The sequence below is a fragment of the Schistocerca gregaria genome, chromosome 3 (assembly GCF_023897955.1).
Source record: "Schistocerca gregaria isolate iqSchGreg1 chromosome 3, iqSchGreg1.2, whole genome shotgun sequence".
Classification (NCBI taxonomy): Eukaryota; Metazoa; Arthropoda; class Insecta; order Orthoptera; family Acrididae; genus Schistocerca; species Schistocerca gregaria.
Window position 1 is genome coordinate 270,083,901 of NC_064922.1, and position 12,732 is coordinate 270,096,632.

At 44.3% G+C, this 12,732-nt stretch overlaps 1 protein-coding gene across 1 annotated transcript in view; it reads left to right on the plus strand.

The window, feature by feature from the left end:
- The window catches only part of LOC126354798 (neprilysin-1-like), a 518,824-nt gene that overhangs the window by 338,938 nt on the left and 167,154 nt on the right, over positions 1 to 12,732 (plus strand). Inside the window, exon 3 of the mRNA XM_050004711.1 lies at positions 11,320 to 11,481. Coding sequence (XP_049860668.1) covers positions 11,320 to 11,481 — 162 coding nt within the window. The remainder of the gene's footprint in view (positions 1 to 11,319; positions 11,482 to 12,732) is intronic.

Genomic DNA, 12,732 nt, shown 5'->3' on the forward strand with positions numbered 1-12,732 from the left:
AAGGCTGTCGTAATAAAAAGTAATGAGAAGAACAGAAAATGAGATTAAAAACATTTAGTAAACATTTGTGATCGTGTCTCATATTGAATAATGCAATTAAACATAAATTACTGTTACAAAATAATTAACCATTTGCTCTCATAGACAACACAACAGCACTTCGTCAAGAAATTACGGTATCAAAACTTTGGGATCGGTGAGGGTGGCAGCAATCTGAAACACAATGTTTTCCGATCGTTACCGACTTCCAACGGTCAGTATTTGGAAGCTGGCCGCCAACTTATCACACCGGTATTATAATTAATCTGTCGGGTGCTCATAACATACTAATTTAAATGGGATACCATGTAATAATAATACCGGTACTTATACAGCCCGATGTGGCGTGCCGCAACGTCGATATTGGCTCTTGAGCGAAACCCTATGATAACCACTGCTCTATGTTCTGTGACATTTCGATGGATGAGTTTGCGTTTGGCAAAAGCCTGGAAAATGTTGCAAGGTGCAAAAAGTGAAATGGGGTGTTTTTCGTGGTTATGGTGAGGTCGCCAGTGTAGGTCTGTGTAGCCATCAGTGGTTCACAACTCCAAAACAGTCTACACCGAGCGAGGTGGCGCAGTGGTTAGCACACTGGACTCGCATTCGGGAGGACGACGGTTCAATCCCGTCTCCGGCCATCCTGATTTAGGGTTTCCGTGATTTCCCTAAATCGTTTCAGGCAAATGCCGGGATGGTTCCTTTGAAAGGGCACGGCCAATTTCCTTCCCAATCCTTCCGTAATGCTTGCGCTCCGTCTCTAATGACCTTGTTGTCGACGGGACGTTAAACACTAACTACCACCAAAAACAGTCTACAGCAGTCCACTCACACCACCGCCGCCCCACACCGAACCAAGGGTTATTGTGTAGTTCGGCCCCCAGTGGACCCCCCCTCCCGCCTAGAACGTCCCACACCATGCGAGTGTAACCCCAAATGTTTGCGTGGTAGAGTAATTATGGTACACACGAACTGGAGAAACTGTTTGCGCAGCAATCGCCGACAGAGTAACTGAGGCGGAATAAGTTGAACCAGACCGCATTCGTCGAGCCAGATGGAAAACCACCTTAAAAACCATCCACAGGCTGGCCGGCACACCGGACCTCGACACTAATCCGCCGGTCGGGTTCGTGCCGGCGACCGGCACGCCTTCCCGCTCGGGAAGCAGCACGTTAGACCGAACGGCCAGCCGGGCGGGCCAGTGACGTCCCCCACTTGCGCTTAAGGAAGCTAGAAATGAGGTCGAATGTGAACATATTTTACGGCACTTTAGAGGGACAGTTCAGGAACGAGGATTGTATCAGCATGACAGTGGACCCTGTCACAAAGCAGCAGCTGTGAGGCAGTGGTTTCTGGACAGTAACTTCCCTGAAATTGACTTGTCTGCCCAGAGTCTCAGCTGGACACAGTAAAACACGTTTGGGATGATTTAGAATGGCGCGTCAGACTCTAGCGTCCAACATCAGTACTTTCTATGGTTTCGGCTCCTGAGGAAGAATGGGTTGCCACTCCTCCAGACATTCAGACACCTCATTGAATGTGTTCCCTGCAGAGATCAGGCTGTTGCAAAGACGAAGCGTGGACACTAATAGATGTCCGGATACTTGTGATCGGATACCGCGTACACAGCGTATTGTGCACAGGTAGGAGGAAAGACTCGCTATTCTTTGATGAGACGATTGGCAGAAAGTCTTTGGCAACGCTCGGAACATTAAGCTATCCAGGAGCGTCCATTCGGGGAAATGTGAAGTGGAACGGCCAACCAAAACTTGGAAGATCCATAGAAAATGTAATGCCCCCACAAAACTGATAGGTTCCATAGAGGAGACACGTTACTTTAATAACGACAAGAGAACCACGCGAAGCTCCAAAGGCAAACGCTGCAAAAGAGGCGTTGTACTTCACGGAAATGTTTTGAATTAAAACTCAGGCTACAAACGTCCTGCGAACTGGCCATGACGAGAACAAAGAAACTCTAACTCTTGTGACATTTTTTTCCAGGCATCATTTTCAAGTGGAACAGGACTGGGCGGAATGAGGGGGGGGGGGGGGGGGGGGGATGGTAGTAGATACCAATCTATTTGGCAGCTGCCTGATACATTTTGTCTCTCCGAATCTGCATTACTAAACTGCTGAACGGTCATCCAGTGCCACCTGTAGGATGTCTATCTAAGTCTTCGAGGGGCAACAAAAATTATAGAATAATTCAAAAGCCGAGATCCGTTTACCGAATAACCGGTTTCAACACACTAAAGGTGCCATCATCGGATCGGAATGTAGATCAACATTTATAAGCCATTTGGATATACTGATACATGAGGCAAATGGTTTATAAATGTTGATCTGCATTCAGATACGATGATGGACCCTTAAGTGTGTTGAAACCGGTTATCCAGTAAAGGGTATTTAAGCGATCTTGGCTTTTGAATTATTTCTACAACAGAGTGATCGCCACCGACGCACTATGTGTTCACAGCAACAAAAATTGTTTTTCAGTGTTTCATATAATTACTTAATTTTCAATATTTCATATAATTATTGACCAAATTTAAACATTTAAAATACTATCGTAATCTGCTCACAAAGAGATATAAACTATTCTTAACGGTTTGACACAAGAACACAAGTATTAAAGTTAGTACTCTGTACATACCTTGAGCAGTTTACGGTTCGCATTGTTGTCCTAGTTATGTTCAACCAATATTTCAGAATAATAACATATAGCGACTTACAGCAATCTTTACACATAATTTTCAACCTTTTCGAAACTTTTTCTCGCCGATAACCCCAACAAAATAATGAAAGGAAAATTGTATCGGCTACTACATTTTCGCTGTTCATGTAGTACAACTTCAGAAACAGCGATGATGTTTTAATTTATTACCTGTTTACTGCTGACTATATTCACAACGCATTTTGCAGACAATAATCACCTAAAACTTGAATCGCAAATATTGTGGAAATGGAAGGTGCTATTGATGTGCGGTTTTCACAGAATGGACTGGTAGTCAGGGGATCGTATTGGTAGCCAATCAACAAATTGTAATAATATTAAGAAAGTCTGTTTTTGTGCAAACATACTTTTTTAAATGAAACAATGCGTCTTGACGTTAACAAACTAAAAGTAGGGTAAATTATAATGTCATTAGCGTGTGTTGGAAGACTCTAGTGTCCGTCGTTTACGAAATACATCTACATCTACATTCATACTCCGCAAGCCACCCAACGGTGTGTGGCGGATGGCACTTAACGTGCCACTGTCATTACCTCCCTTTTCTGTTCCAGTCTCGTATGGTGCGTGGGAAGAACGACTGTCTGAAAGCCGTGCGCTCTCTAATTTTACATTCGTGATCCCCACGGGAGGTATAAGTAGGGGGAAGCAGTATATTCGATACCTCAACCAGAAACGCACCCTCTCGAAACCTGGCGAGCAAGCTACACCGCGATGCAGAGCGCCTCTCTTGCAGAGTCTGCCACTTGAGTTTGCTAAACATCTCCGTAACGCTATCACGTTTACCAAATAACCCTGTGACGAAACGCGCCGCTCTTCTTTGGATCTTCTCTATCTCCTCCGTCAACCCGATCTGGTACGGACCCCACACTGATGAGCAATACTCAAGTATAGGTCGAACGAGTATTTTGTAAGCCACCTCCTTTGTTGATGGACTACATTTTCTAAGGACTCTCCCAATGAATCTCAACCTGGTACCCGCCTTACCAACAATTAATTTTATATGATCATTCCATTTCAAATCGTTCCGCACGTATACTCCCAGATATTTAACAGCACTAACTGCTACCAGTGTTTGTTCCGCTATCATATAATCATACAATAAAGGATCCTTCTTTCTATGTATTCGCAATACATTACATTTGTCTATGTTAAGGGTCAGTTGCCACTCCCTACACCAAGTGCCTATCCGCTGCAGATCTTCCGGCATTTCGCTACAACTTTCTAACGCTGCAACTTCTCTGTATACTACAGCATCATCCGCGAAAAGCCGCATGGAACTTCCGACACTATCTACTAGGTTATTTATATATATTGTGAAAAGCAATGGTCCCACAACACTCCCCTGTGGCACGCCAGAGGTTACTTTAACGCCTGTAGACGTCTATCCATTGATAACAACAAGCTGTGTTCTGTTTGCTAAAAACTCTTCAATCCAGCCACACAGCTGGTCTGATATTCCGTAGGCTCTTACTTTGTTTATCAGGCGACAGTGCCGAACTGTATCGAACGCCTTACGGAAGTCTAGGAAAATAGCATCTACCTGGGAGCCTGTATCTAATAATTTCTGGGTCTCATGAACAAATAAAGCGAGTTGGGTCTCACACGATCGCTGTTTCCGGAATCCATCTTGATTCCTACACAGTAGATTCTGGGTTTCCAAAAACGACATGATACTCGAGCGAAAAACATGTTCTAAAATTCTACAACAGATCGACGTCAGAGATATAGGTCTATAGTTTTGCGCATCTGCTCGACAACCCTTTTTGAAGACTGGGACTACCTGTGCTCTTTACCAATCATTTGGAACCTTCTGTTCCTCTAGAGAATTGCGGTACACGGCTGTTAGAAGGGGGGCAAGTTCTTTCGCGTACTCTGTGTAGAATCGAATTGGTATTCCGTCAGGTCCAGTGGACTTTCCTCTGTTGAGTGATTTCAGTTGCTTTTCTATTCCTTGGACACTTATTTCGATGTCAGCCATTTTTTCATTTGTGCGAGGATTTAGAGAAGGAACTGCAGTGCGGTCTTTCTCTGTGAAACAGCTTTGGAAAAAGGTGTTTAGTATTTCAGCTTTACGCGTGTCATCCTCTGTTTCAAAGCCATCATCATCCCGGAGTGTCTGGATATGCTGTTTCGAGCCACTTACTGATTTAACGTAAGACCAGAACTTCCTAGGATTTTCTGTCAAGTCGGTACATAAAATTTTACTTTCGAATTCACTGAACGCTTCACGCATAGCCCTCCTTACGCTAACTTTGACATCGTTTAGGTTCTGTTTGTCTGCGTTGAAACTTGGAGTGAAGCTCTCTTTGCTTCCGCAGTAGTTTCCTAACTTTGTTGTTGAACCACGGTGGATTTTTCCCGTCCCTCACAGTTTTACTCGACACGTACCTTCTAAAACGCATTTTACAATTGCCTTAAACTTTTTCCATAAACACTCAACATTGTCAGTGTCGGAACAGAAATTTTCGTTTTGATCTGTTAGGTAGACTGAAATCTGCCTTCTATTACTCTTGCTAAACAGATAAACTTTCCTCCCTTTTTTTATATTCCTATTCTTCCATATTCAGGGATGCTGCAACGGCCTTATGATCACTGATTCCCTGTTCTGCACTTACAGAGTCGAAAAGTTCGGGTCTGTTTGTTATCAGTAGGTCCAAGATGTTATCTCCAAGAGTCGGTTCTCTGTTTAATTGCTCGAGGTAATTTTCGGATAGTACACTCAGTATAATGTCACTCGATGCTCTGTCCCTACCACCCGTCCTAAACATCTGAGTATCCCAGTCTATATCTGGTAAATTGAAATCTCCACCGAAGACTATACTATGCTGAGAAAATTTATGTGAAATGTATTCCAAATTTTCTCGCAGCTGTTCTGCCACTAATGCTGCTGAGTCGGGAGGACGGTAAAAGCAGCCAATTATTAACCTAGCTCGGTTGTTGAGTGTAACCTCCAGCCATAATATTTCACAGGAACTATCCACTTCTACTTCACTACAGGATAATCTACTACTAACAGCGACAAACACGCCACCACCGGTTGCATGCAATCTATCCTTTCTAAACACCGTCTGTGCCTTTGTAAAAATTTCGGCAGAATTTATCTCTGGCTTCAGCCAGCTTTCTGTACCTATAACGATTTCAGCTTCGGTGCTTTCTATCGGCGCTTGAAGTTCCGGTACTTTACCAATGCAGCTTCGACAGTTTACAATTACAATACGGATTGCTGCTTGGTCCCCGCATGTCCTGACTTTGCCCGCGCCCTTTGATGCTGTTGCCCTTTCTGTACTTGCCCGAGGCCATCTAACCTAAAAAACCGCCCAGTCCACGCCACACAGCCCCTGCTACCCGTGTAGCCGCTTGCTGCGTGTAGTGGACTCCTGACCTATCCAGCGGAACCCGAAACCCCACCACCCTATGGCGCAAGTCGAGGAATCTGCAGCCCACACGGTCGCAGAACCGTCTCAGCCTCTGATTCAGACCCTCCACTCGGCTCTGTACCAAAGGTCCGCAGCAGATGGTGAAAACTTTTCAAACTGATACTTGTACAATATCAGTGGTGGTCATGAAGAAAGCCCGTGTTCCTTGACAGAGTATAGGGGAACGATGCATGAGACCCACAAGACCGTACTGGGCAAGGTCATAGTGTAGGTGATTTGTCATTGCCTTCCTCCGACCGTAATGAGGATGAATGATGATGATGATGATGATGATGAAGACGACACAACAACACCCAGTTATCTCGAGGCTGGTCAAAATCCCTGACTCCCCCGGGAATCGAACCCGGGACCCCGTGTTCGGGAAGCGAGAACGCTACCTCGAGACCAAGAGCTGGGGACACAATACCAGTGGTAGCTCACATTAAAGAAAAAACACAAGTTTATACCATAGTTATGTGGATTCTGACCAGTAATGAGACAACTGACCATAACAGGCCGGCCGCGGTGGCCGAGCGGATCTAGGCGCTTCAGTCTGGATCCGAGCGACCGCTACGGGTACAGGTTCGAATCCTGCCTCGGGCATGGATGTATGTGATCTCTAGGTTAGTTAGGTTTAAGTAGTTCTAAGTTCTAGGGGACTGATGACCTCAGATGTTAAGTTCCATAGTGCTCAGTGCCATTTGGACCATTCCACCATAACAGGTTGTATTCAAAATGACCACCGGCAGCGGCAATGCATGCTCCAGTATGGTAAGGAACGAGTGTTGCACACGTTCTAGCATTTCAGCGGAGATGTCCCAGCATGCCGGCCGATGTGGCCGAGTGGTTCTAGGCGCTTCAGTCTGGAACCGCGTGACCGCTACGGTCGCAGGTCCGAATCCTGCCTCGGACGTGAATGTGTGTGATGTCCTTATGCTAGTTAGGTTTAAGTAGTTGTAAGTTCTAGGGGACTGATGACCACAGATGTTAAGTCCCATAGTGTTCAGAGCCATTTTAACCATTTTTTTGGTCCCAGCATGCTTCAGTAATACGTCGTTGCGTATCATCGAGTATGTCCTTGTAGACAGCGTCTTTCAACTTTCCCCCCGCAGAAAAAAGTCTACTTGCGTCAAATCGGGAAAGGGCCAGCCAAGGTACAGGTCCTCTGCGTCCAACCCAACGATTGATGGCGTAGTATTTCGTGCACGACGTGCTGGACGGTCATTATTCTGGTACCACAGTTTACTACTGGTCTGCAGAAGGACAGTCTTCTAGCATCCGAGGAAGATGGTCTTTTTAGGACGCTACGATACTTATGCGCGTTCAGTGCTTCGTCTATGAAAAACGGGCCTATTAGCTGATGTGTCACTATCTCACATCATACGTTTACTCTCCACGGACGCTGACGTTCCACGTGATGAAGACAACGAGGATTGTCAACAGATCAATAATACATGTTTTGCCGGTGTACCTGGGCATGACTGGTAAATGTGGCTTCATCACTAACCAAGATATACGATACATCTTGAGTATCCTGTCTTATGGCCATGTAAAGATATTAACACGGTTCTCAAGCAGCTCTTTATGGACAGAGATGTGATAGGGTAGAACCTATGTCAATGAGGATCAACTGCAGGAGCAGAAAGAGCATTAATTTCCCCTCTTCTGTTGTCAGTTGCTTTCTTCTGTTACTTTGTATAGGTTTGAAGAGCTTGATAATTAACTGCGAGATGGTTTGAGGCCTATTGGGATATTTTGCCCCATATACCGTCCAAGAACGAACGGAATTCTTCCGACACTCTCCATACACGATGAACATAGCGACTTTTTCTCAAGTCGCAATGTACTCAAGGAATACAGAAACACACTTTAAGCAAACATAACAATTTCGCACCTAGCAACTATGGAGACCGAATGGCGCAAACAAGCGTCAGTGTGGAAATTTTCAAAGCACGAACCTCGTAAACGACTTGCACTGACATTCTAATTTAGCCCACCTTTATTTTGTTACTGTCAATAGGCATTGTTCCATTTAAAAAAGTTTATGTTTGCACAAAAAATAGAAAGTATTCTTACAGTCTGTTTATTGATAATACGAGCTCCTGACCACCAATCTTTTCTGTAAAAACTGCACATCAGTACCACTTTCCATTTGTCGAATATCTGTGATGCAGGTTTTAGGTGATCACTCTGTATACCACTAAATGAGCCTTCAAAATTATATCATTGTAAGACGAAAAGTTCAGGAGGCATGACGTCATGAGCATTGAGATGCGTGAAAAATTAGCTTCTCTTAAAACGGTGCTGTTTTATACGTGGGTGTTAGATCATTTAAAGAATCCGGGGTGGAGGGTTACTGGTTGTTTACAAACAATGACACTTGCGGTTACCGCAATACCAAGGCATGGGTAAGCTATTTCTGTCTACGACTGATTCTGCAGTATCCTAGCGTCAAACAGATAACTGTCAAGATCACACGGGGCAGCGCGTTTTGCTCAGCAGCGACATCATTGTGGTGTATAGAAAAAACTTTCTTCTTGCCGATGGAATCAGATTTTCATCTTTTTAGTAACAACAATTATTCGCAACATAATTAATGTTCATTGAGTGCTCTGTTAACAGTAATCATGTCTGATAAATATTTCTGTTAACATGCTAAATTAACTGTGTCATAACTATTTCTGTTAACATGAGGCTATTAGCGGTAGGCTGTAATCTAACTTTGAGTCTAAAGCAAAGCCGAGTCCATCAGTGGTGTATCTTTCAATGAAACGCCTAAAAACCGACCATGAAGTACTACTGTACATGCAGATAGTATACTATAATACCTACAGATAAGATTTAGTACATTAATATTATATTGAATTACTTTACATATAGTCTGTCATTACCTTTACATGTTACGAAGCATTACCTTATTACTGTCATTACTTCTAAATCTAACCCATCTATGGTAATTACGAGTGCAACTATTTATTTACAGCTCGTACAAAATAGATACGTGTTTCAAAATTATACTGACCTTCGAAGTAGACACCAGCATTGTGTATAACGCGTTACTAGCGATGTGGAAGTCGTAGGATACTCTTAGCAGTGCCAGTTGTGTTGACAGTTCGAGTGGCGCGGTCTATTGCCCGACGATTTTGTAGCAGTTCTGGAGCGAATGCCGTGAAGTGTTTCCTGCAGTTTACAAATCGAGTTGAACTCACGAGGGCTTAAGTCAGGAGAGTGCAGTAGGTGGTACAGCACTTAGCAGCCCCATCAGTCAAACAAATCAGCAACAGCTTGCACTGTATGTGCTTGAGCATTGTCCTGCAAAATGATGGTCAGGCCCTGAAGAAAGTGTCATCACTTCTGACTCTATGCTGTTCATTTTTGGAACACAACCTATGACCAGCTTAGAGACAGAAGTGATGACACTTTCTTCAGGGCCTGACCATCATTTTGCAAGAGAATGCTTAAGCACGTACAGTGCAAGCTGTTACTGATTTGTTTGACTGATATGACGGCGGCCGAGTTTAGGTTCGTTCTGCGCATCTGACGTCACAAAACACAGTCAGCCAATGAACAGAGAGCGACGTTGCCAGAGCTCGACTGCAGTGCAGAGCACGGACGAGTGTCTTCAGTTTTAGAAACGTTCAGTCAGAAATAAAGTAACTGAAGAAAAGCAATATCTTGATAGCAGACTTTCCTTTATGGAACGTTTGAAAAAGCATTTTTTATACCAATTGCTTCATATTCTATTAATTAATTAAACCAAACAAGCAATAAACCTCCTAATTCAGGCGATAGCAAGGAAAGGTGTTTGTATCATTCTCACTACTCTCTTTTTCGCAATAAAGAACAGCGGGAATTGTTTATTTCCTATTGTACTTTGACGAAACGTGGGTAATTCATAATCATACCAACAGTGTTTGTCGGTATTTTGCGTGATATTTTAAAGTCCTCTGGGAAAAGTTTTGATTGACAAGCTGTATTAGTGTAATGGTTAAAGTGAATGACTCCAAAGTGAAAAGTTCTCAGTTCAAACCTTGTTCAGTTCTTAATATTTTCTTTATTTAAAAATAAAATCGAAGTGTCTTACTTCATGAATTTTATTCGTTTGAATGTAATTTTTTGATATTTCTAGTGATAACTAAAATCGACCATATGGAAAGTGTACGCTATGGACTTTTACCTCTGCAAACTCTTCAAAATTTCGTGCAGTGGTTTACTACATCTAATGCTGCACAATAACTTTATGGGGGGAAGGTACCAGTCAAGAAGATGTGTAAAAATCAAATTTTTGGGCCAAATAGTTTTTATGAAATCGAATGATAAAGTATGTCAAAGCAGTCGAAACACCATGTATCTGCACAGGCGAGCAGTGCAGTGATGACAAAATCGCGCACATCGCTGAATGCGGGGAGCACGTCTCTGTAGCAGCGAAAGGGTTAATGCGGCCGTGGTGGCTTTACTTGATAAACTGCGCGCTCCCCCCTAAACATAAGTTTGTGAACTACACTGTGCCGCTGCTTCTCTTGGCACGTGCAACTGGCAATGCAGCAATCTCCCGCGTCTGGGCAGGCATGCGCGAACCGCCAAGATAAAAGAATTGAACTATACTAAGCAATGTACGTCCAGTGTTGCAGGATCGGTCATTCCAGGCTCCCGTTTGCTTTATTTAAGATTTCAGCCTAGCGTAACTTTTGCTGCTATAGTTGTTTTTTTTCCTTATAAGCTTCTTTCAACAATATATATGCAAAAGAGGAAACCTTGTATAAGCAATGTCTCTGCCGTAACACCCGGTGCTAGAAAAAAAAAACAAATAATTGAACAAACTGAAAGCTGTATTATTTTATTGCTATGGTAACAGGACTGCCATTACGGGTGGACAAGACATAGTATTTCCACCCTGCTATCGGTGTGATTTAAGAGTGGATATGATCCCTCTGAACAATCAGTTTATTTCCATGTTGCATAGTCCAGTCACTATGATCCTGAACAAGCTCAGCGGTTGCAGCTGTAGAAATAGTGTGCGCACCAGTATCTCAAGTCCTATATATGGGGGCCTGCAGTTGTAATTTTCCCTAAGTGTATCAGTTGAAGCTATTCGGGCTGTTCGTCAACGCGGCTCGTATTTACGTGTTTCAGCATCGTCGCTGCTGGCCGCCATGGACCGGTCGGCCAACCCGTGCGTTGACTTCTTCCAGTACGCGTGCGGCACTTGGAACAAGAAGCACGTCATCCCGGAGGACCGCAGCAGCATCAGCACGTTCGAGGTGCTCGCCGACCAGCTGCAGGTCATCCTCAAAGGTCAGCCTCGTGCAAAACATCTCGCTTGCCCGTTATATTTATTTTGCACAGACGTAAATAATACATTTCACTGCTATAGATGTCACCTTCGCATCTGGGATGTCAGTCTAACTCTTGGCATGTGTTAAAAGTCCATGCAGCCACATACGCAGCGTAGAGGTCAGCTACTTGCTCTAGAACGGGGTCCCAGGCGGTCGGTAGGTTGGTGCAGGTCCGTTGCAGTGATGAGTAGCTGGAAGTTAAGGACAACAGGTTAGCGCTGGTGCCTTGCTTCAAAACAACACTCCTACGTCAGAAAACATGTGGTTGACAGGGATGGCAGTTCCCACGTCTAGTCTCTGGGATGCCGACCGGAGTGGCCGAGTGGTTGTAGGCGCTACAGTCTGGAACCGCGCGACCTCTTCGGTCGCAGGTTCGAATCCTGCCTCAGGCATGGATGTCTGTGATGTCCTTAGGTTAGTTAGGTTTAAGTAGTTCTAAGTTCTAGGGGACTGATGACCTCAGCAGTTAAGTCCCTTGGTGTTCAGAGCCATTTGAACCATTTTTTTTTTTGTTCTCTGGGTTGATAGCGTTGAAATAAGAATGATAGGGCAAAAGGAGTTTTGGTGATGCAGGCCTCCTCCAGCTACCTGATCAACCCTAGTGAAATTGGCTAGTAGAACATAGGGTACTATGGGGCAGTCATTCGTCGTTCAGTAATTATCGCTCTCGAATACAACACTCTTGAGATCCCCCAAAGAGATATAATTCCTGGATGTGCGTCTTGGATGCCATCCAACCTGTAAAACAGCACGAGAGTACCGTCCGGTACAGAGTACAGTCCGGCAAAATATCAAATCTCCGACATTGATGTGGCCGGAAAGGATCCTGCAAGAACGGAACCACCGACGACTGAAGAGAATCGTTCAACTCTTCCGTAAATTGCCTCAGATTTCAATGCTGAGCCATCAGCAAGCGTCAATGTGCGAACCATTCAATGAAACATCATCGATATGGGCTTTCGGAGTCGAAGGCCCACTCGTGTACCCTTGATGACTGCGCAACACAAGTCTTTACGCCTCGCCTGAGCCTGTCAACACCGACATTGGACTGTTGACGACGGGAAACGTTGTCTCGTCGTTCGAATATTGTTTCAAATTGTATCAAGCGGAGGAACGTGTACTGGTATGGAGACAACCTCATGAACCCATGGATCCTGCATGTCAGCAGAGGACCGTTCAAGCTGGTAGAGGCACTCTAATGGTATGTGGT